This window comes from Podarcis erhardii (assembly GCF_964252035.2).
Source record: "Podarcis erhardii genome assembly, chromosome: 13".
NCBI classification, from domain to species: Eukaryota; Metazoa; Chordata; class Lepidosauria; order Squamata; family Lacertidae; genus Podarcis; species Podarcis erhardii.
Genome location: NC_138502.1, coordinates 38,324,474 through 38,350,210, shown reverse-complemented (window position 1 = coordinate 38,350,210; position 25,737 = coordinate 38,324,474). Strand labels below are relative to the sequence as shown.

The following is a 25,737-nucleotide window of genomic DNA, read 5'->3' as shown; positions in this document are numbered from 1 at the left end:
GTGCGAAACAAATCAATCTTTGTCAGCTTTGTAACATTGCTGGGCGTCTTTGCCAGCCTGCATAAAATGGACCATTCTGGTCTCATGGCCATGTGTTCCTCCTACTGCTTCACTCCCAAGGATGACAGCCAGCTTGTTCAACACAGACTTGCGCCTTTTTTATTTTGGATAGTGATTTTCTACAACATGTGCTCTGTTTGGATCACTCGCTGCTCTATGACATCATCGGGCTGGAACCTCTCAAACAACAGTTGCCACCCAAGTGGCGGTGGTGGTGGTGAAAAACATGGCACTGGTGGAGAACCATTGATGTGAACTCTCGTGGCCCTGCTTCCACCAGCTGTAACACCTGAGCTGCCTTGGGGGAAATGGAAGCCCTGATCTCCACTCCATCCCCATATTTCTGGTCCTAGCTGTACCTCCCCATTAATGGTTCATCTCATCCTAGGCCCTCAAACGCCACCCAACAAGATTGCTGATCCCTACGGCTTCTGACCAAGTGAGTTGTGGTTCTGAGGGACTGGAAAAGGTAGCAGTCTTCCCTTGGTGCTCCTCCTGTTTGATTCTTTCCCCCTTCACTCGCTCTGGATGAAGGGCTATTGAAGAAGTGCTCATTGATTTCTTTTCCACCTCCAGTGAAGAGGACCTTGTTGTGTGGCCTTCATCTTTTCGGTTGACCTTTGACTTATCCCTGCTAATGTGGAAGGAGTACATCTCCCTGCTGTGGTTCCTGGAAAATGGATGACATCATCAACAGAGTTAGCAGGTAATAGGGGCTCTTAAATGTTACCCTGTGGGATGCAGGCGGCACTGTGGTCTAAACCACACAGCCTAGGGCTTGCCGATTGAAAGGTCAGCAGCTCGAATCCCTGCGACGGGGTGAGCTCCCGTTGCTCTGTCCCAGCTCCTGCCCATCTAACAGTTCGAAAGCATGTCAAAGTGCAAATAGATAAACAGCTACCGCTCAGGCAGGAAGGTAAATGGTGTTTCTGTGCACTGCTCTGGTTGGCCAGAAGTGGCTTAGTCATGCTGGCCACATGACCCAGAAGCTGTACGCCGGCTCCCTCGGCCAATAAAGTGAGATGAGTGCTGCAACCCCAAAGACATCCGCGACTGGACCTAACAGTCAGGGGTCCCTTTACCTTTAGGTTTACCCAGCTATTGATATACTCCTAACTAGGGTGATCAACTTTCTTTTTGATAATACTTTTTATTAGTTTTCTATTACAGTCCAATAATAGCCTCATTATAACAATGTCAAATTATAATACAATTACTAATACAATACCAATCATTCAGATACCAAATTATATAATTTGCGTGGCCGCCCACATGCTAGAATTGATGGTTTGATGATTTTCTTTATTTCTGTGCTCCAAAATCTTATTCATTTCAATTGCACTCCAGTCAAGATAACAGTCCCTTATCCAACAACTGCAATATGAACAACTTCCATTTGTATTAACACATTAAATGATTTATGAAACTACAGGTGAGGCACTCAAACTATATCCTTATATAGGAGCTCCTGCCATCCTGGTTGTGAATGTATATGGTAAAAAAGGTAAAGGACCCCTGGATGGTTAAGTCCAGTCAAAGGTGACTATGGGGTTGCGGCGCTCATCTCGCTTCAGGCTGAGGGAGCCGGCATTTGTCTACAGACAACTTTCTGGGTCATGTGGCCAGCATGACTAAACTGCTTCTGGCACAACGGGACCCTGTGACAGAAACCAGGGTGTATGGAAATGTTTACCTTCCCGCCACAGCGGTACCTATTTATCTACTTGCACTGGCGTGCTTTCGAACTGCTAGGTTGGCAGGAGCTGGGACTGAGCAACGGGAACTCACCCCGTCTCAGGGATTTGAACCTTTTGTTCAGCAGGCCCAAGAGGCTCAGTGGTCTAGACAAGCAGTGAGGTAGCGGGGAATGATACTATGAGCAACTATGAGTATATACAGTAATTCTGACCTCACTCACACACGAAAACAAAGATCACCACAGCCAATCACAAACAAACAATCACACCCTAGGCCAACCCCAACCTCTCTCACCACCAAAGGAACACAAGTGAACAACACAAGCATGCTGACACCAAACTCTACATACATTAAGCATAATAGAAACACCGCTACCCGACCCCACCCCATCCATCTCCCTTCCCTCCACCCCCTTTCTTTTTCTTTCTTTTTTCTTGTCTTCTCCCCCTAATGCCTCAACAAATGAAACAGATTTGTAAAAATGTTACATGGAGAAAAAAAAAATACAAGGCATTACACTCACACTGTAAAACAAGAAAACCCTAAATAAAATATTGGAAAAAATAGAAAAAGAAACGAAGACAAAAATGAACAATTCCAAGAATAGAGGGGGATTATTTATGACAAATCCCAAGAGTCCCTACGTACTTCCTTCCACTTGTCGCTTATTAAGGGTTATTTATGACATTTTTTGATCCTGAGTATTACAAGGATAAAGAAAGAACCGCTTCTTATGACCTGTGAAACATGAGGTTAATTTTGGGAATAAATTACAGGTCCCTTACTCTATGTGCTGATCTAGATCAGTGGTTCCCAAATCTCCCCATCTCCCTGAGGGTCTTGGCAGACCACTTAACAATGCGGTCTGTCAAGTAATGTGCTGTATGATTTCTAACTGTATTTTGACAGACAAGCTGTGGACTGTCTGAATGAAGCTTATGAAACCAAGGGTCGCCTATATTGCCTATACCCTTGTTGTAGTTTTTGTTGTTGTTGCTGGAGGGTTTTTGCTCATTCGTGGTATCCTCACCGCTAATGGCGTAGTATTGTGTTTTCATTCATGTTTGTCACTGGGCTTATTTTTCCTTCCCTGACAGTAACCAACAAGACAAAAACGAGCAAGCTGAGGAGGAGAACAAACTCCAAGAACTAAATGAGCAGGTCAAAGAGATCAGCGAACTTCAGGAGCCAAATTTCAAAGGCGATAAACTCCCAGAGGTATCTGATCAGGAGAACACGCCACAAAACTTATTTGACCAGACCGAAGAGAGCAGTGAACTTGCGGCGTCAGATCTTGAAGAAATTAAAATCCAAGATCTATCTGAGCAGCTTGACGAGTACAAGCCAGAAAACCTAATCGAGCAGGCTGAAGAGAGCAGTGAACTTACGGAGCCAAATGTCGAGGACAATAAAACCCAAGAACTAGCTGAGGAGCAGGACCAGGAGAACAAGCCACAAGGCCCAGATGAGCAGGCCAACGATGATAATCCTCAGGATCTAAAGGGCAGGGTTGAGGGACGTGCGAAAACATCACTGCTGCACCTCCCTGGTAAAGAGCCCTCCCTGTATCCTCTTTCCAGGATACCAGATTTTTATTTGGCAGAACTGCAGGATGGACTACAAATCTCCCCTGCCTCTCAACAGGATAGACTACAAATCTCCCCTGCCTCTCAACCTCAATTGGATGAGTAAGTAACATTCTGGCATTGTGGCAGAAAACTTGTGCTTCACATTAGATTCCTTAAGTTGTCCCTAGCACTGCCAACTTCAGCATCCAGCACCATCCTTTGAGTGAGGAACGTCCCAGACGGATTTACATTAATTTCTTATAAAGAGAATTATGTGAAAATGATGTATAGGTGGTATTTAACACCAGTTAAGTTGGCAAAAATGTACAAAACAAGAGGAAATAAGTGTTGGAAATGTAAAGAAGTAGAAGGTACGTTTCATCATATGTGGTGGCAACGTAAGATTATTAAAAAATTATGGGAAATGATATATAATGAATGGGGGGGGGGAGTTAAGAATAACCCTTGTTTTAAAAAACCAGAAGCCTTTTTATTAGGTATTACAGGAATGGATCTACCTAAAGAATATAAGAATTTGTTTATGTATGCAACAACGGCCACCCGGATATTGCTAGCCCAACATTGGAAAGAAGAAGTCCCCACCAAGGAAGATTGGCAAATTAAGTTAATGGAGTATGCTGAAATGGCTAAATTAACCAGGAAACTTAGAAATCAAGATGACAACAAATATAAAAAATGGGAAATGTTTATTGCATATTTACAAAAGCAATGTACACAAGTTAATACATTAGCAGGATTAAAACAACAACACTTGTAATGTTATAGACAAGGTTTAAAATTGGAGGTAATCAGAGATAAAGACTTTGTTGAGATGCATGAATGAAAATAATACAAAGGAACTGGGATGGAAGGGGAAGGAAGTTGGGGGATTCAAGTAATCCCATAATATGGATTCAATACTGACTGTGTATATAGTTGTTTGAAATGTTTTAATTTATGCTTCTTTCTTTAATGCAAGGTTTTTGTTTTTGTGACAAATATTTTTTTATATAATATTTTTATCTTGTTAACCATTGCTCTCTTTTGGTAAAAGTAACATGAAGGGCTGGTATTCACATCTTGGGGTGGGACGAAAGTGTTCTGGGTGCCAGCGTAAAATGGCAGAGCTATAAGCAGCAAACAAAGAAGGAGAAGAGGTGACGGTACTCTGTTCTGGTGAATACTGTCAAGGCCATCTTTAGCATATGCGCCACCAGGGTGCAAAGATCTGCCCAGCGCCCCCAAATTTAGTTAATTTCGTGTGAATGGCGCCATTGAGAATGACAAGTGCCACCGCTGAGTCTGACAAATGGCGCCGTTGTGAATGACAAGCACTGGCGTGGCGTGGCTTTGGTAACTGAGTGCACAAAGTCTAAAGTCCTTTAGTGAAACAGTAGCTATACATTTCGGTAATACCTAGGTATATATGTACTTTGTTTTTCTAGCTTGATCAAAATTATTATTTCATAACAGGTAGATAGTTAAGAGCTTAGGCGGATTCAGCAGCAGGTGCCTGGTGCCCCCCAGAATTCAGCGCCCAGGCACCTTGCACCCCTGGATAAAGATGGCCCTTAGTACAGTGGTGCCCCGCAAGACGAATGCGTCGCAAGACGAAAAACCCGCTAGACGAAAGGGTTTTCCATTTTTCGAGGCGCTTCGCAAGACGAATTTCCCTATGGGCTTGCTTCGCAAGACAAAAACGTCTTGCGAGCCTTGCGATTTTTTTCGCTTCCTCCCCCCCCTTTTCTAGCCGCTAAGCCGCTAAGCCGCTAATAGCCGCTAATAGCCGCTAATAGCGCTAATCCGCTAATCCGCTAATAGGGTTGCTTCGCAAGACGAAAAAACCGCAAGACGAAGAGACTCGCGGAACGGATTCTTTTCGTCTTGCGAGGCACCACTGTACTATCACAAAAAGAGGTTTTAAGAACTCCAGAGACCCTGCATGAGCTCAGCCAGTAGCTTTGTATGGGTGTTAAATAGGATGAGGGACAGAACCATAGCTGTCAACTTTTCCCTTTTCTTGCGAGGAATCCTATTTGGAATAAGGGAATTTCCCTTTAAAAAAGGGAAACGTTGACAGCTTTGGACAGAACAGATCCCTGAGCAGCCGCCACCCAGCTCAAATGCCAGGGGGTGAGCTAAAATTCCTCTTTTCTGGGCTGAACTGTAAGCTGCTGAGCGAGGACCTGGGAAGGAAGCCAGTGGGATGAGCGAGGACCTGGGAAGGAAGCCAGTGGGTCAGAGCTGCAGCAGAAATTGGGAGGAAAGAGTGAGCCAAATAAAACACAGGGAAAGCTAAGCAGGCCTCGTTGCTCAGGCATCATCTAATTCTAACAGGAAGCTAGTTATAATCCTGTAAAAGAGGCTCAAAAGGCCACCCATTCTTAACTTCTTAGGCAGACGCTCCAAAAAATAGCAGAACCATCCAAGAATATTGTCCGCAGTTACTGATACCAAATGCTGCTGAGAATCCAGAATCAGCAGCGTCATTCCTCCCCTGCCTTTCTCCTGAAGTAGGTTGACTAGGGAAGAAGTTGGCTTCCCTACCAGAGGATTGCAAGCTATGGGGTAGGAAAAGAAGGGTGTTTTCCTCCTTTCAGAGTTTCCTCAATTGCAGCCTAAATTCACTAACATCTAAGATGACCCTCTGCTCAGGCAAAGCATTGCCCTCGCTATAAAAAGACAGTTTGAGAGGAATAGTTTTTGTTATGTATTCAGTGGTCTGTGTTTGCCTGAGCTTGAGTCTGGACGAAGGAATCTGAGCACCTGCATTCTGATTCGATCCATGATGTCCAATCACAGAACATTTCAGAATTTGGGCCTCTGCCACTGGCCCTTGAACTCTAAGTCATGATTCGCAGCTTGGAAGTTTAGACAGCCAATCACACTGGGAGTGGGAGTGACCCAGGCTTTCAGGAATGTATATAAGCAGTTGCTTTGCCCCTGTTTCCCAGTTATGTAGTTCAAGAAAGGTTCTTGCTGCTATCAATGTGTCTTGCCTCGTGGGAACCCACCAACACTTCAGTATTCTTTTTCTTTCTTTTTTGCTTTGCAAAAAAATAACAACATTTGGTTTTACATATTGGAATTTACAATCATGCCACAACACATTTAAAAGTACAAGATTCCCACGAATCTCTGGATTTCCCACCTCCCCCTTTGTGGGTCCCGTTTCTGCTGCGTCTTTTATAATAATCCAATTTTTTATAACTCCGTTATATTCATAGTTCTCGTTACATTACAAGTGTTATTAAACTCACGCTAACAATTTTAACTGTTTACAGTGATCTAAGGTAAAGTATAAATTCCCCCCATTCCTTATTAAAGCTTTGATTTTCCTGATTTCTGATCTTTCCGCTCATTTTTGCCATTTCGGCGTAGTCCGTCAACTTAATCTGCCATTCTTCCTGTTGAGAGGAATAGTTTTCATTCATGCCTGTGACTGGACTAATTCATTCCTCCTCCCTTGCTACAGAATTCCACAACACCAGGCTAAAGATGGCAAACTCCCCGACCTGAAGGAGGAGGTCGAGGAAGCTTCAGAGGATCTGATGGAGAAACTGACACTACAGCCTCAAGACAAAAAATTAAAGCCGCCCTCTATTACCACCATTGTGGATTTAAAACCGCAGGCCAAAAAGAAGCTGAAGGATTCCCTCTCCTACGTCTCTGCTAGATCCACTTATTCCATGTAAGAAGAAGTAGAGAGCTGGGACCGAAGATGGCCTACAGTTCATGTCTGAGCTCAGAAACCCTCCAAGTGTCCCTATTTTCCAGGGACAGTCCTGGATTTACAGACGCCGTCTTGGTTTCTGATTTGATCCTGGGGTGTCCCACTTTTCCTTAGGATGTCCCTGCTTCCTTCAGTGGAATGTTGTAGGATATGGTAGGCTGTCCCTCTTTTCGTCAGAAAAATGTTGGCGGGCATGGAGTTAGGCAACTCACTGAACCGAGGAGATAAGTAGCTACACTACCTTTAGAAGACATCTGAAGGCAGCCCTGTATAGGGAAGTTTTCAAATGTTTAATGTTTTATTATGATTTTATATCTGTTGGAAGCCACCTGGAGTGACTGGGGCAATCATTATTATGGAATAGGTAAAGGTAAAGGGACCCCTGACCATTAGGTCCAGTCGTGAGCGACTCTGGGGTTGCTATGCTCATCTTGCTTTAATGGCCGAGGGAGCCGGCGTACAGCTTCCAGGTCATGTGGCCAGCATGAGTAAGCCGTTTCTGGCGAACCAGAGCAGCACACGGAAACGCCGTTTACCTTCCCGCCGGAGCGGTACCTATTTATGTACTTGCACTTTGACGTGCTTTCGAACTGCTAGGTTGGCAGGAGCAGGGACTGAGCAAAGGGAGCTCACCCTGCCGCGGGGATTCAAACTGCTGACCTTCTGATCAGCAAGTCCTAGGCTAACCCACAGTGCCACCCACGTCCCTATGAAATAGGATGTCCCTATTTTCATCAGAGAAATGTTGAAGGGTATGAAGCTGTAATACCCTCCTAAAGAAGGCCGTCTTCTTCTTTCAATGATATAGATACACCAAGTATTTATCAGAATTAAGTTCCAAAGTGTCCTATTTGAAGACAGATGGATAGAAGGAAGGAGAGAACATTCTCTGATGTGCTGCTATTTTCCATAGGCGATCTGTACGGAATTTGCCAGTGCCTGCAAAGGCCCCACTTCAGAGACCCCCTTCTCCCAAAGTAAAACCTCAAACTGTTGATAAAGGAACTCAGGTAAGACGAGTATTGACTTCTGCCAGACCAGTGAGATCACGTGGGTCTACGCAGCCAATCCAGTGCAATGGGCAGGCGGGTTGTTATTCCGTAGTGATGCATGGCATCGTGGCATGTTCACAGTTCAGGAAATCAAATCGCACAGCTCAGTGCGGCCAATAAAGTGGCAAACAATATGCAGTTGAAATGCCACTGGCAGAATTTGAACACATATTGATAATGCTGGGTAATAAACGGGTGCTGCTTTTAATGGCCCCATAAGCAGCTGCCGCGGTGGGTCCAGGCCCCTTGCATAATTCTTCTCTGTGGGGATGTGTTGGCTGCTTGAAAAGTTTGAAGCATAGCCCCCCAACCTGTGGTGAGGCGGTGCTCCCAACCATCCCACTGTGGCAGAGCTGGGGGTCCCATGGTCCTCCACCAGCCAGAATGGCCAATAGTCTGGGATGCCTGGGATTTCCCAGTGACAATTATTCACACATAAGAACTAGTCACACCATCTAGTAATATGCAGATTGGGCTTGCCGCATGGTCCTGGCCCCCTTCTACTCCTCCCATGTGTTCACTGTGTGCACAGTTGTTGTGGGAATGTTAAGGATCGTAGGAAAGGATATATTGAATAAGTATTGTCCTTCCTTTACTCACACTACTAAGTGACGTAGCAGAGCAGATTCCCCTCAATATAGCTGGAAGCTAGTTTGCAGATTCGTTTGAATCTCTTAGTTAAGATTATTTCCTGGTGTCCCCTTTAATCTCTCTTAGAAGAATAAGGACACAAGAGTTGTTTCTGAGTAAAGTAACAAAAAGTTTACTCACATTTCAGTTCACGATTTGATCCCCGAAAGGCAGGCTTTACTTAGTGGTTACATAAAGAAAGAGACTGTGAGTTCATCTCATATGGAGACTGAACTCATGTGCTGCTGGCTGAGAGCCAGCAGACAGCAAAATTGCATTTAGATAACAAAATGGCTGCAGGAAAGCAGCACAGCAGCAAAAGAACAGCAAGACAGCAAGATCAAGACTGAGAAAAGGGCTGCATGACTCGGCCAAAGCCACACCATCTCCTCACATGCAGGGGGAGAATGTTCCAGACCAGTGGAACAGGAAGTTACACTGACTGGATGTCCCCCTGCCTATGTCCACTCTAGGGAGATAAGGAATGTTGTCTTTGACTGCTCCAATGGATGACATCCCACAGTTGTCTCCTGAAAATTGTTACTATAAGGACCTCTAAGATTGACGGTAGTAGCCGCTGTCAACTAACAAGAGTTCTTCATATATTTCAACAGCGGGATAGTGATCAACATTGTTTGTCATCTTGGAATTGTCTTTTCTCTTGGATTGAACAGTGCAAGCTGATGCTCATGCGGAAATTGCAGGTGCTTCCGAGGACGCCGTCCCCTCAGAGACGACATGTACAGAGAGCAAAGCCCCCAACCGCTGATAAAGCGACCCAGGTGGGAGCCGAAATCTTTGCATATAACAAGGTGGATCCGGGGCCAGCCTATTGCAAGGCAACTGCCTCAGGCAGGAGGAACCACAAAGGTGTGGTGTGCTCCTTGGAGACTGGATCTGTCACCTCCTCAGCAGCACCCCCATACCTTCTTCCCAAATAAGAGGTGCTCCTGGTCTCTTCTCACCCCTAGGGAGAAAATGATGAGGGTTGCCCTCTGGGATCTCCTGGGCTCTGCAACCCCCAGCCATGTAATTCAGGGCAAGTCCCTTTTTTTCCTACAATGACCTTTGATTTCCTCTTCAACCAGTGGATAAGGATGATTTGATTCCCTCTCTTGTTCCTGATGTAGATATTCACCTTTCTTTCCTGGCAATGAAGGGCACCATTTTGTGGTTCACCCCAGGTGCCAAAATGTATTGGGCCAGCCCTGGATGGCTCTAACCCTAGAAGCCCCACCTTGTTAAGCTGCCTTCACTCCATGCTCCCCTCAGTGTCCTATAGCAGGTACCTTCCCATTGTCAGTGAATTAAACCATGGGACTGGTGCTGTTCTGCCAACAGAAGAACAGCCCTGGCTTTCCTAATGGCTCGTCACCTGCCTTTTGTTCTCCTAATGTCTCATCTCCCAGGCAATTACCTCATCAGGAAACTGGCCTGGTTTATATTTTAACATTTGCTGAATCCAGGGGTTCAGTGTCTGGCACCCAGAAACTCATAACAATGTTGCCAACCTGTTGTACCTTCAATTCCCGTTACCCTCCCTCTTTTACATGCAGAAAGCAGGACAGGTAAGTTATTTTTGGAGAGAAGACGGAACTCAGGCTGCTTCAGTGATATCAGAGAGCCACAAGAACTTGTTGACACTTCCTTCCAGGAAGAGCAGTGTTAACTCATCTGTCCTAAGAGCCATTTTCTTTTTTACCCTCTTTTGTGGCAGAGTTTATTTGCATGCATGATATAGTTTGCCAGTCATAGGTTCCATACTTCATTATATATTTTTTTCAGCTTAAGGAGCAATTCAAACCAAGATCTATTGGGATGAGTGAGTTTGGATCTCTGGCTCAGTCAGCTTATTCCCAGCATAGCTTGGGCTATGCCGGGCAGAGGGCCTTCTCGGTAGTGGCACCCTCTCTGTGGAACCCTTCAGATGTATTGGAAATAAACAACTATCTGGCTTTCAGAAGACATCTGAAGGCAGCCCTGTTTTTAATGTTTGATGTATTATGGAGTTTTAATTATTCTGCTGGGAGCTGCCCAGAGCGCCTGGGGAAACCCAGCCAGATGGGTGGGAGAAGAAGAAGAAGAAGAAGAAGAAGAAGAAGAAGAAGAAGAAGAAGAAGAAGAAGAAGAAGAAGAAAAAAAAGAAGATGATTCCAGGTCAACAGACATTATGCTGATGTAACTCCCTCTTTTCAGCTCAGCTGGGACTCGGCCACTTCAGCTAAGACTAGTGAGCCTTTTGCTGGTGTAAGCCCTGAAAAATGGGTATTCTGAGGGAGGGGCAGGACTGGGCATGGGAGGCTGGACTTACGCTGGATCCTGATTTGGTTCAGCTCAGTCATGTGACTTCAAAACAGGGCAGAACCTACGGCAGTGGAAAGGGTGCTGTTAAGGTCTGTTTTAAAGGCTTGTTTCAGCCCCCTCTGCCAAACCTAGGCTACATCAGCAAGCAGTAGCTTTCATTCCTGAATGGAGGTTAAAATAGGGGTAATTTATGCTGGTTTAGCTGAAGACAGCATAAGTTCCGCTGCTTTCTATATACTTATGATCACACTGCAGGACCATTCATCACTTTTGGCAATGCTAATTCGCAGTTAGGCATGCCAGAAGGTATTAGTTTGCATTCCGACCTGAGTTTGTCCCACACAGACCTTTTTTGCTCTGCTGCAATTCGGCTTCTGATGAAGAGCACAGTCTTTGTCTTCCTGTCCACTATGGCGGACATTTACACAATTAATCACATAATTAATTGTGTTAATATTACATCATTCCACACCATTCATTACAGTGCAAATGAAAATCAATGCAGCTGGAAAGGGGAATTTGTAATAAATTACAAATTGTTTGAGGACTGAAATAGCAAGAGCAAATGCTGATACTTGCTGAATCGATTTCCATTCTGGACACAGGACAAATAATTTCTGCTCCTGCTTCTGTTGAATTCTCCGACTTCACTAAATGCATTTCGTGATGCAATACTGATAAACTTACTTTTAGAATATTTATCTTCCCCAACTAACTAGAAGTGCAACAACTTCAGCTGCTGTTTTGATAAGACTACACACAGAGAAACACCAGCTTCCCAAAATTTCTCTCTAAGCTTTGGTTGTCACGTTTCAGATGAGATATCTTAAAGCCAAGAGATTTCTCCTTAATCTCAACCCCATCACTCCTTAACTATCTGAGATTGCTAGGTGTAGCTCTGAGCATTTGCTGTAGCCACAACCCTGCCCTCCTCACCAACAGATTAACTCCAACTATGGGAGGTTGGAGAAGAGACCGCCTGTTTTGATGAAAAAGAAGAAAACAGGGGAAACAACAATTAACAAGACTTTTCCAAGAAAGACCAGGCCATCCATCTTGCGAAAAGAAAATGACAGCTGTTATGACAAGTAAGAATCCCTGGAATAGTTAAGACCAGTGCTTTTTTTTTCTGGGGGGACGCAGGGGTACACATACCCCTAAACATTTTGTGAATCTTTGTACTTTTGTCCATTTGCTGTATTTATTTTTCCCAATTTGAACTATAAAATGGTGGTCTTCTTGAGTCAAAATGAGAGTACCCCCTAAACATTTTTTATTTCTTGTTAGGAAAAAAACACGGGTTAAGACAAACTTCTCCACCCTTCCTCCATCAATTTATTTGGACACTTTCTCTGTATTGTTTTTTGGCACTTGCTAAAAGTGAAATTGTTTAGGCAAGCCTTCCCAGATATGTAAGAGGCATGCAAGGAGGTGGGTGGCAGAATCAACTACCATTTAGATGTAAACCTGGATTTATTTTTAAGGTCAGCTTGTTTTTTATTTTTATTGATAACTTTAATGTATATTTTATATTCAGTGTAAGCCTCTTAGAGGTTTCTACAATTAAGAGGTATACCCATATTAGAAACGAATGCCTATTTAATTCTATTGCAACTCATCTTCTCCCATATTTATGCAAGTCTACCAGCTCGGCTGTTCAGACTGGGAGACTCTCAAGTTTAGTGGTGATTTCTCATCACTTTGCCTCTGATCTTGTCAATTTCCTCAATCGAAGCAAAAGCACTTAAGCAGTATAAGAAGAGGAAAAGCCCTGCTGGATCAAAGGCCATCTAGTCAAGAATATGTTCTCCCAGGGGCCAAAGAAAGATGCTCATGGGAAGCCAATAAGCAGAATTTGAACACATTACCACTTGTCTAAAATCTTGTTTGAGGTGAAGAGTGTAAGAAAATATTTCCACTGGTTGGTCCGCCTCTTGCTCCTTTATTGGAGGGACTCAGTCACCAGTGGCAAACTTGAACAGTAAGGTAGGTAAGGAGGCACCTGGCTTTGGGAAGGAGGCGGGAGGGCTCTGGCAGGGTCCTAGAGCCCTTCCACCTTCCCAAAGCTGGGAAAGTGCAAACTAGGCTTTGGGAAGGAGCAAGGAGGACTCTGGGACCCTATCTCTTCCTTCCCAAAGGCCAGCGCCTCACCTACCGGGCTTTGAGACGGTAGCTCCCATTCCGTGCTCACCATTCGCAGAGCCCTAAATCCGCCCCTGCAGTCACTCATGGAAGTCTGAGTTACTGGTAATTAAGCCACGCGGGTGGTGCTGTGGGTTAAACCACAGAGCCTAGGACTTGCCAATCAGAAGGTTGGTGGTTCAAATCCCTGCGACGGGGTGAGCTCCCGTAGCTCGGTCCCTGCTCCTGCCAACCTAGCAGTTCGAAAGCACGTCAAAGTGCAAGTAGATAAATAGGTACCGCTCCGGTGGGAAGGTAAACAGCACTTCTATGTGTTGCTCTGGTTCACCAGAAGCGGCTTAGTCATGCTGGCCACATGACCCAGAAGCTGTACGCCAGCTCCCTCGGCCAATAAAGCGAGATAAGCTCTGCAACCCCAGAGTCGGCCACGACTGGACCTAATGGTCAGGGGTCCCTTTACCTTTACCTAGGCAGTGGAAGACAGGAGTGCCTGGGGTGCTCTGGTCCATGGGGTCACGAAGAGTCAGACACGACTAAACGACTAAACAACAACAACATATTTCACCCGGAGCGGTGGGGTTTTGCAGTCCTGTGCTTGCTCCCACACCACTTCTGGTAGTCCCTGCAGTTTCCACCCACATAATGAAGAGTTGAGTGCAAGGTTATATGCTCTGCTAGCAATTCATCCCCAGGCATTGCCAGCATGCTATGCAACCCATAATCTGTCCTAGGTGGGATCTAGAAACATATTTTTTTAAAAAATGCTGTGAAAATGCTTTTTTAAAAACACGTTTTGAAAAATATATGGAATTTGCCATATATATGAAAATATATGGAATTTGCCTCACCATCGCCATCTAGGGCCAATTTGTATAATGCACTCAAAACATTGTATTTGCAACTGTATGGCTGAGTCGTCTATCACATTGTAGACGGCAGCCCTTCACTGACATTAGGCTTAAAGGAAGGAGGGCCAGATTTAGGTTTGATGAGGCCCTAAGCTACTGAAGATAATGGGGCCCTTTATATGTCGAGCTGTCCTTTGTCAACAACAAATTGTCGCTGTTTTTTGTGTTGAATAGATGCTATATGGTGATTTATGGACCTAATACAGGCATGGCCAAACTTGGCCCTCCAGATGTTTTGGGACTACAACTCCCATCATCCCTAGCTAACAGGACCAGTGGTCAGGGATGATGGGAATTGTAGTCCCAAAACAGCTGGCGGGCCGAATTTGGCCACCACTGACTTAATAGGTATCTAAAGCCATTTGCACATGTTGCCATGCAAACAGTCCATGCAGAATGTAGGCACCCTATATATAGAAATGAGCAAACCAGTGATATTTCAGGGAGCAGGCTAGCAGGCGGGGCCCATGACTTACATCAGAGGAGCCTACACAACACAAAACACTGTTGCTGTGTGTAGGTTTTCTTTTATTTGTTTTTTATTTTATATTTTGGAAATGTACAGCCAGTGGGTTTTTTCCTTTAATTTTTCTGGGGCCTCCCAAAAGAGTGGGGCCCTAAGCTACAGCTTGTTTAGCTTATACGTAAATCTGGCACTGAAAGGAAGCAACCATGAATTGATGGCAGCCATGTTGCTCCAGGTACCATGTAAATGGGGTGGGGTGGGGTCTTTAGGTGGCTTCTAAGTAACCACTTAGGGACGCGGGTGGCACTGTGGGTTAAACCACAGAGCCTAGGACTTGCCAATCAGAAGGTTGGTGGTTCGAATCCCCGCGATGGGGTGAGCTCCTGTTGCTCGGTCCCTGCTTCTGCCAACCTAGCAGTTCGAAAGCACGTCAAAGTGCAAGTAGATAAATAGGTACCGCTCCGGCGGGAAGGTAAACGGCGTTTCTGTGTGCTGCTCTGGTTTGCAGGAGCAGCTTAGTCACGCTGGCCACATGACCCGGAAGCTGTATGCCGGCTCCTTCGGCCAATAAAGCGAGATGAGCGCCGCAACCCCAGAGTCGGTCACGACTGGACCTAATGGTCCCTTTACCTTTACCTTAAGTAACCACCATTTCTGCCTTCCACAGTATCTGCACGGAGGATTCCATGACTATTAAAAAGGGCAAGTGAGTATTCCAGACCCTTCTGTCCTGCCTTGACTTGACTCCCGGTTCTTTTATCTCTACCTTCCCTTGTGCATGTCAGGAGCTCCTCCTACACTCGAGTAGGACCCTGGCAGAGACACATGCCCGACTGGCATGTTCTCTCCCTCCTGGCCATTCTTTCAGGAGCTTCAAAAGCTTTCTTCAGCCCGAACATCACAGCGACCGATGCCAACAGACATCGGCACACTTAGGGATCCGCACAGTTTGTACAAATTGCGTGACAGACCTCAGCAACTCAGCATTTTGGCTAATTGACTTTATTTACATATAAACGCACATGGAGCACTGCAACATGGCTCCCTCTCTCTCTAGCATCAGACAGCAAAGAGAAAGAACAAAGGAGAATAGTCCCACTTCACAGAACACAGTAACACAAACATCCTGTCTCCATCACTTGCCACTCTGTGTAGTCAAAACATACACTGTCATGTGATAGACAACAATCCCATGACTGCAATCATGGAGCAGGAATTCTAACAGTGCAGGCCTGTTGGGCCCACCAGCTTTCCTCTGTTCTTCCTTTCTGCCATCTTGGTTCTGCCTCTTTCACAGCTTGTCTCCCTGTCCATTTCCACAGGAATGCAGGAAAATGCAGCTGTCCCTTCTGGGGATTGAACCTGCAACTTTGGCATTATCAACACCATGCTCTGACCAACTGAGCTATGCCCACCGTCTTCCCTCAGCGGGCTCAAACCACACTTAACTGAAGCCCAGAGATTCCCAAGGGGGGGAAATGGGATTAAATTGTGGTTTTACATTCAGTTCCATCCTAAAGCTGTGGCAGGAATCACCAATGTGTTGTTCACAGGTACACAAGCACCCACACAAATAAAATAAATACCAATTATGTTACAACTGGATATGTTTCCAAGCGCAATTCAATGTGCTGGTTTTGACCTATAAAGCTCTTTATCGCTCCAGACGCCAACACCTTAGGAAATGCCTCAACTTATAGGAACACTCTTGTACTCTAGATTTTCAACTGAGGTTCTTCTCCAGGTCTGCCCTCTGAGGGAGGCTCAGAGGGTGGTGACCAGGGAGAAGGCCTTTTTAGTTGTGGCTCCCAATCTGCAGAATGCTTTCCCAAGCAAGGTCCGCCTGCTGCCTTCACTGACATCTTTTTGGCACTAGGTATAGACTTATCTCCCCACCCCCACCCCCAGACATCTGATAGAATGAAATGATGTTATTGTAGTTATTAGTTTGATTCTGATCCCTCAGGGATCAACAAATGGGTCAAAATTAAGCAAAAATCATTTTAGTAATTCTGCATGTGTTTTGGCAGGAAAGCTAAAGCTGTCTACAATTTCCACATAACTGTTTATGAAGGGGAGAATGAAATGGATTCGATGTGTAAGGCGGGACCTAGATGGGAAGGTAATTCATGTGTTTTTTTCTTTTCTTCATTTTTGATAATTTTATTAGTTTTCAATTGCAATCCACTAATAGCCTCATTATAACGATACCAATTTATAATACAATTATTAATATCAATAGTTCAAATACAATTATATAATGTAGATAAGGTGGCCCCCCCATGTGCAATAATTGATTATTTGCTTTATTTCTGCATTCCAAAATCTTATTAATTTCAGTTACACTCCAGTCAAAATAGCAATCCCTTATACAACAACTGCAATATGAATAACTTCTAAACATGTTGACACATTAAATGAATTATAAAACTACAAGTGAGGAACTCAAACTATGTCCTCGTTCTTCCTGTGTGTGGCAATTATTCTGTCTGTAGGTTTTTTTTCTGTCCTTGTGATATGTGATGTCTTTCTTACCCCTGGTTATTGCTGTTCTCCAGGTAATTAATGTGTTCTTGCCCTGACAAGAGAAATCTGTGTGGCTGAAAAACCTACAGATTTCCTAACAGAGAAACATTTACTCTTATTTTGATTTATAACTGTTAAGTTGTGGGTGAACACATCAGACGACACAGCGATTCTTCAACAGCTCTTGTTTATTTACAGGCCAGAACAGAACAGAACTGAACTGAAGGGTTCAGTCAGCCTGCTTATACAGAGCTCCAGTACAACGTAACTGTAACAATTTTCTAAAACTATCCAATCACTGAATGTCACTTTCGATCCCTTATTTGCATAACTATCTACAGTATCCCCCTGCTGCCCCAGGGTGAGAACTTCAGTACATAACAATAAGCCTACACAGTCCCAAGGACATAGAGTGGGGAATAAATCTCCACCTTTTGTATTTTTACCCAAATGTGCTTGGAGAGATAGTGACAACATGAAAGCAAATCAGAGCTACATTAAAGTGTACGGTGCTTTTATCTTTTTAATTCAAACATCCTGAGATGTGGTAAGCTTCCTGACATCACAAGCTTCAACCATTTCCCAGACCCATTTAAGTGCCACCATTTTGAAATGCAAAAAGTACACAGAGTGATAATTGTGTAATTCACAGTAGTAAGTCTTTCCCCTCTGACCTCACTGTTTACCATTCCCCTCTGCCCCCAAATGCTCTGGGTCTGGATCTGTGTGTATGTACACACACACATTACTGAAACTCAGGAGAGCATTTCATGCGCGTAACCCACAAAAGACTATGTGATAAATATGTTAGCGGGTGGCGCTGTGGGTTAAACCACAGAGCCTAGGACTTGCCGATCAGAAGGTCGGCAGTCCGAATCCCCGCGACGGGGTGAGCTCCTGTTGCTCGATCCCTGCTCCTGCCAACGTAGCAGTTTGAAAGCACTTCAAAGTGTAAGTAGATAAATAGGTACCACTCCGGCGGGAAGGTAAACAGCGTTTCCGTGCGCTGCTCTGGTTCGCCACATGACCCGGAAGCTGTACACCGGCTCCCTCAGCCAGTAAAGCGAGATGAGCGCCGCAACCCCAGAGTCAGTCACGACTGGACCTAATGGTCAGGGGTCCCTTTACCTTTACCTTTAAGACTGGTGATTTCAAGCCCCATTGATTTGGGTGGGGCCTAAACACAACCTGGACTGGATCTAAGCTGATGCATTTGAATACAGCACAGGTTTTGTGTTCTAATTTGGGGGGGGGGGCATTGATCCATCTAGTTCATTATTAGCTACCTTGATTGGCAGTGGGTCTCCAAGGATTCAGACGGGTCTCCCAGCCCTGCTTGGTGATGCTGAGATGCTGAACCTGGGGCCTTCTGCATGCAAATACTCTACCACTGAACCAGGATGTGGATGGCGCTGTGGTCTAAACCAATGAGCTTCTTGGGCTTGCTGATCAGAAGGTCGGCGGTTCGAATCCCTGCAATGGAGTGAGCTCCTGTTGCTCTGTTCCAGCTCCTGCCAACCTAGCAGTTCAAAAGCACACCAGTGCAAGTAGATAAATAGGTACTGCTGTGGCGGGAAGGTAAACTGTGTTTCCATGCGCTCTGGTTTCTGTCATGGTGTTCCGTTGCGCCAGAAGTGGTTTAGTCATGCTGGCCACATGACCTGGAAAGCTGTCTTTACCTTTACCTTTAACCTTTTTCCTCTACCACTGAACAATGACCCTTCCCCCAAAGTTTTTTGCCTCTTGTTCTTTTTCACAATCAGTTTCAGAAACCAATGCACTCTCATCCTTACTTTCCAGAGTCTGCATCCTCTTCAGGGCTCTCCAAGGCCTGCACTGTTTTCAGCACACTTAAGTCTGGAATGATTCACACCAGCGATCTCCTCTTGACTTTGCACACCTTGGGCATCCTAGTGACCAATGCTGAAATGTGTCGGACACTTAGGCATGTCAAGGTGACCGGTATGTGACAACCTTCATCCTCAGATCTATGGTTTTCCCTGGCGGTTGTTTTACCTTCGTCGGATGCAATCTTGGGGAACTCTGATATGCCCAGATGCCCTGTTGAAATCCGACTGCTATATGAAAACAGCTACATGCACTGATTTAAGGGGGTCAGATCCAGCTCCTGCACAGTTGACGGTGGGGTGAACAGACTGAAGGACAATTTGTGTTCCACAAGAACAAGTTTCTTTATACCTTGGCCACCGAGACCATATAATGCTGGTCCTGAAAGACCTACATTGGCTCCCAGTACAGTGGTACCTCAGGTTACATATGCTTCAGGTTACAGACTCATCTAACCCAGAAATAGTACCTCGGGTTAAGAACTTTGCTTCAGGATGAGAACAGAAATCGTGCTCCAGTGGCGCGGCAGCAGCAGGAGGCCCCATTAGCTAAAGTGGTGCTTCAGGTTAAGAACAGTTTCAGGTTAAGAACGGACCTCCAGAACGAATTAAGTACTTAACCCGAGGCACCACTCTATGTTTCTGAGCACAATTCAAAGTGTTGGTGCTGATCTTTAAAGCCCTAAACGGCCTTGGCCCTGTATACCTGAAGGAGCGTCTCCACCCCCATCATCCAGCCTGGTCCAGTTCCGAGGGCCTTTTGGCGGTTCCCTCCCTGCAATATGTGAGGTTACAGGGAACCAGGCAGAGGGCCTTCTCGGTAGTGGCACCCACCCCATGGAATGCCCTCCCATCAGATGTCAAGGAAATAAACAGCTATCTGACTTTTAGAAGACATCTGAAAGCAGCCCTGTTTTGGGAAGTTTTTAATGTTTGATGTTTTATTCTGTTTTTAATCTATTGGGAGCTGCCAGAGTGGCTGGGCGGAGTATAAATAATAAATTATTATTATATCATCATAAGCCTAAACCGGAAGACTTTACAAATAGCAGGGTGGCAGATAGAGAAACAGCTGAGCTGCTAAATGACCTGCAAATCTCCATTTTGAAAGTTCTTTCGTCTCCCAAACTTCATGAAGTGTGGATGTAAATGAAACTCTCTCCTGAAGGGAGAGTAAACATCTTAAGGCCAGTGAAGGATGGAAAGCAGGCTGTGGGGAGAAACTGCTTCTAGGTCTGCTTGGATTATTTCATATTTTCTAAGTTGTTGAGCCTGTGCTGGACAATATATGGATAATTTGGATGTATCTGTGATGCTTATGTTCTGTTTTTGAAGAGTTCTGCAAGTCAAAGTTTGAATAATATTTTTCTGGGCCTGGACAATGTTTTCTTCCAAAGGAGCCAGTTTGTATGCTTCCAATCACTTCAAACTGCACAGTATTAATTTCTGTAACAGAAACACCTGAATAGTTGCACAAGACTAGGTTTCGATGTGATGCGCCTACACATACTTCAACTCAGCTTCTGTGTCTTTCTCCATTACAGCATCTGGGACTCTGGATTTCTCTGAATTCTTGGAAGTTGTGAACAATACCTCGCCTTTCACAGACACAGAGGGTATGATAAAGGAAACTGAGGGAGCGAGGGGAAAGATGGCCGCTTTCCTATTGTTGCTCTGTATGTCACTCTCTGTCTGCATTCCTGTCAACTGTTTCTCTCTCCTCCTCCCTCTCTGCACAAACTAAAAGTGTTATGTACTGAAGTTCTCCCCCTGGGCCAGCAGGGGGATACTGTAGATAGTTTTCACTCATGTCCACATATGCAAATAAGGGATTGAAAGTGACGTTCAGTGATTGGATGGTTACAGAAAATGGTTACTGTTGCGTTCTAGTGGAGCTCTATATAAGCAGGCTGGCTGAACCCTTCAGTTCAGTTCTGTTCTGGCCTGTGAATAAACAAGAGCTGTTTGAAGAATCGCTGTGTCGCCTGATATGTTCACCAACAACTTAACAAAAAGATTTATCCATTGTTGCAGTTGCTGATGCTGCTTTACAAAAACATACTTTGTGCCAATCTGGGGGTCTGGCCTTTTGGGGGTCAGTTTTATTTCAGTGGCAGAGCTGAAGTTGAAGGCTGAGCTGTGGGTTTCTCTGCCCAACACCAGCTTACCTGGATGGGACTGAATTTAGGTGGGATAGCAGCAAGGTGGGGGGTCACCTCAGCAAATTGGTAGGAGCACCATATTGGCTCCATTGATCTGCCCAGGCAGCCTAAACACCAACACCACCTGGCAATTAAAGGTTGAAAGTAATTTCTTTTTTCTTTTTTCTTTTTTGAATTTGCATTTTATTTATTTGTTAACATTCTTACATTACATCGGTAAACGTCATATTACATTACAGGACTTACTATAATGTAATTTCCAACATGTATACAAATTAATATATAAATTTTATATACCTAGAAAGAAAAGGAAACAAAAAAGAAAGAACAAAGAGAAAAAACAAAAACAACCCCCCCCCAATCATATACATACCAACACATTAGACTTCCTGTCTTTCCCATTGTATATTCCTTTTTTACAAATGAATGTACTCTTATTATTGTATATTTCTTTACATATTATCTAATACATTCCTATATCAATATGTGCTCTTAGTCTTATTTCTCAACTCAGTCTCACTCCAATGTCAATCAAATGCTAGCACAGCGAAACTTTACTGTATTTTTGAACATATGTTTTATATCTATCCCACTTTTCCATAAATTTTTGTTTTGAATTGCTTCTCAGGGTATTTGTTAACTGCTCCATTTCAGCAAACTCTTGTAGCTTGTAATGCCAGTCCGTTATTGTCGGGGCTTCTTGTCCCTAAAGGTTGAAGGTAATTTCAGGCTCAGTAATTGTTCTCCTTTCTCTCCCATGTGCATCCTTTAGATTTCCAGACTATTCTTTGGATTTTCAGGAAAATAAATAAAGGTATGGTGGCTGTTGATGACTTGGAAACAGTCTTGATAGGCCTGGGAGTCAACTTGAAAAACGAGGAGATACAACAGGCGCTACGATGCACTGAAGTTAGTGAGTATCTCAGTGCGCACCAAGAGAACAAGTTGCAGAAAGGATATCGCACATGGTAGTAGCCTAATAATAATGATAATAACAATAATAATATATTATTATTTATACCCCGCCCATCTGGCTGGGCTTCCCCAGCCACTCTGGGCGGCTTTCAACAAAATATTAAAATACCGTAATGCATCAAACATTAAAAGCTTCCCTAAGCAGGGCTGCCTTCAGATGTCTTCTAAAAGTCTGGTAGTTGTTATTCGCTTTGACATCTGGTTCCACAGGGAGGGCGCCACTACTGAGAAGGCCCTCTGCCTGTTTCCCTGTAACTTCACTTCTCACAGTGAGGGAACCACCAGAAGGCCCTCGGTGCTAGACCTCAGTTTCTGGTTAGAACGATGGGGGTAGAGACGCTCCTTCAGATATACTAGACCAAGGCCATTTAGGGCTTTAAAAGTCAGCACCAACACTTTGAATTGTGCTCGGAAACGTACTGGGAGCCAATGTAGGTTTTTCAAGACTGGTGTTATATGGTCTTGACAGCCACTCCCAGTCACCAGTCCAGCTGCCGCATTCTGGATTAGTTGTAGTTTCCGGGTCACCTTCAAAGGTAGCCAAATAAAACTTGTGGAGGTGTCTGTTGGTCAGTTCTTCATCCAAACTGGTGCTGGAGCTGGAAAATTTGGCTGGTTTTCCATTTCTTTTGACGTCAACAGAAGTTCTTGTTTGATGCTTCATATTCAGTTGTGATTCCTCTCCAAGTTCTCTTCTCACTTTTAAACCATGAAACAAATTCTAGGCTTGGAGGGGTGCCACTCCTGAGTCCCAGCCCTTCCCTCTTGTTTTGCCTGACTTGAAAATATTTGCTTATTTAAGACACATGCAACAACACGCCCTTCTGCAAAACCATGACGAAGGCAAATATGTCAACAATTATCCATGGATCACTACATTAAAATTAAATAAAAATAAATGTGCCCTCCAAAATTAATTATTTGAACAATCATAGGCAAAATTTTAAAGAAACCTATTATCTCAAAATGTCTTTTTTACATGATAAGCTGAAACGAACTAGACCTTTCTCAGGAAACATACATTAACATACATTTTGTTCCGTTTGTAGAGAATGGGAATGTGGACATTTTGAGCTTCCTTCAGACTGCGTGGGGACTGCAAAGAGGCTTTGAGGAAGAAGGTGGGTTGCCTAGTGCTTTGGCTAAACGATATCATTTTGACATAGTATGGTTTCCATTTATAACTTTTATAGCCAATGATACTGAATTGGGGGGTTTGGACTAAATGATCCACAGGGTCCCTTCCAACTCAATAATTCTATTAATGTACATACCTACAATGACTCATGCACTGCTGTGGAGGGGGTATTTGCCTTCCCATCATGGAGTCTCCTTTTGTCTGCCCTAGGACTAACGAGAGCACGGGCCCCCAAGATTTTGACTGCCTGGGGGCCTCCACAGGGTTTCATCTGGCACTGCTTGGGGGAGGTAGGGTGCATGGGGGAAAACCCAATTGCAGTAGCAGCAGTCCTTGCTCTGGCTTCTCCTAGAACAGGACAATCTAATCTGGCCCACAATATCGATTTTTATTTTGGTTCTGTGATAGGAATTTTGAAGTCTTAGATATATGTTAAATGTTCATAAGTGTACCAACCAAGCACGTACATAGATCAGCACAGGAAGACCGACCTGAAACCATTTTGATTCCCAAACTGAGCAAATGTTTTCTCTGCAAGGTCAAAGTGGGAAACCTCCCCATTGTCTCTTTCCTCACAAATCCTGTCTTAAGGGCACATTTAAGATATGAATAGGATGTGAGCCTGTGACCTGGCCCAGGAACTAAGTATTTATCATTACAAAAGACTGGCCAGGCTCCCCAGGCAATCCAATCAAGCAAGCAGGGTATCCAATCAAGTAACCTGCCAGACAGGAGATAAACAACGACAGGAGAAAAACAACATTCAAATTTCTGTTTTAGACCACCTTTGTAGGTATGATGTTTCTGGGGGTGGTCTTGATCTACAGGGTGGCAATTTCAAAAGTCTATATAAGGCCTTGCGCGCCATTTTTCTGGGTCCCTCCTCCTCCTCTCCTGCGAGTGAGGGGAGCACCCTGTTGCAACAGATCAATAAAGATCAAGCTTACTAGCTGCTTTGCTTCTCAATATTCTCTGGTTGGCCTCTGTTGTTTTCTCCTACCAATAGGGAACCTACGTAAGGACTCTATATGGACTCTAGGATACCCCATAATGGAAAAAGGGCGGGTTTTGTTTACAACAGTTCCCTGCGGCTTGTTCATCCTTCCCATACTTGTTGCTGTTTCCAGTAAAGATGTTGCATGTCATGCTCTGAGGATCAGCTTTAAAAATCAGTATCAAGGGGGTGTTTTGGAAGTCAGAGATGTAATGACATAGCACCATGTTTGTGGAAGCCTTCACGACGAATTATCTTTCTGCTTCTCCTCAACAGGTTTGCAATATGAATGCGACGCCATGGACGCAAGCCCTTTCCAAGATGTGACTGAGCTTGTCAATGCAGATGCTAGATGGAGAAAGAAATACTGCGATGAGGATTTCATCGCTGCCAAGTGCCTAGTTCCCCTGATGACAATGTCATGTTCAAATAAAGACCTTGTTTTTGCCCCGCCAAAGAGAAGGTTATCCTGGAAGTCTGACCAGAAGAGGCCCAGCACTGTCATCTCATCAAAAGAGGGAGATAAAGGCAGTGGCATCAAGCTAACAAAATCCCAGTTGGATGCTACTGACCTGAGAAGTACCAGATCTACATCTTCTGTGCATAACACAGAGGGAGGAGATAAAGACCATGACACCATGGAGGTGACAGAGGCACAGACAGGCGCTATTGACCAGACGAACACCATCCAGGAAGAAGAAGAAGAACAATAACAACAAAAAGAAGTAAAGCCATGACATCATTGAGGAGACAAAGTCCTCGTCAGACTTTAAGCCCTCAAGTAAGAGTGCTTTGCATCCTCAAGGCACCTTTCTATCCAAGTGAGTTTATCTGAGAAAAGATCTTTGGTTTCCTGTTTGGCAGAAATTCTATTTAGAAAAACTCCCCAAACCAGATACAGTTACTCCTCCTGATCAAGTACAGGGGAATCTTTGGAGTATTTCTCATTGCTTCCTTGTGCCATGCCATGTTATGCGCCGCTGAAGCCTATTTCCAGAATGGAAGCCAGGATCGCATGGGGAGGGGACTCGATGAACGACTCGTTGGCAGACTTGAATAAAGTCTAGCGGACCTGTTTCTCCAAACCATTCTCTTCTGCTTCTTAAAAATAAACAAAAACCTTAGCCTATTTATCGCTGCTGCTGCTGTCATCTTTTTGCAAAGTGCATTTGAAACCAACACAGATCGACATCAAGACAAGTGCCAAGGTTTTTGAAGCCTCTAGATTACATCTCTTTGGTGATCACTCGTAGCCGAGTAAGATTATCTTCCATGAATATGGTCTTAACAGTGTGTCCATAAGTGATTGTGGAGGCCAATCCTTCCATAGTGGGTGTTAAGTTATGTTCACCCACAACTTAACACTGGCGACGAAGGTGGGATTTCTCCAGATCAGCTCTTTACTTGCAAGCTGGACAGAACTGAACAGCAAACAGCTCAGCCGGCCTGCTTTTGTAGGCAGCCGGCTGTCAACATTGTAGCAACAACAACCCAGAGTTTCCCGCCTAAAATAACTGACGTGGACCTGAGTGAA

General features: G+C 44.4%; 1 protein-coding gene across 1 annotated transcript; it reads left to right on the top strand.

Annotated features, from left to right (window-relative positions):
* The first annotated feature begins 231 nt into the window (after positions 1 to 231).
* Positions 232 to 25,332, top strand: LOC309328499 (uncharacterized protein). Its single transcript, XM_081838500.1, has 13 exons — positions 232 to 766; positions 2,856 to 3,446; positions 6,802 to 7,017; positions 7,973 to 8,069; positions 9,416 to 9,523; positions 11,988 to 12,133; positions 15,229 to 15,267; positions 16,592 to 16,683; positions 18,888 to 19,049; positions 20,479 to 20,550; positions 21,869 to 22,009; positions 23,121 to 23,192; positions 24,480 to 25,332. The coding sequence occupies exons 1-13, from the start codon at positions 738 to 740 to the stop codon at positions 24,914 to 24,916; spliced, it is 2,202 nt and encodes a 733-aa protein (XP_081694626.1). The 5' UTR covers positions 232 to 737; the 3' UTR covers positions 24,917 to 25,332.
* Positions 25,333 to 25,737: the final 405 nt, after the last annotated feature.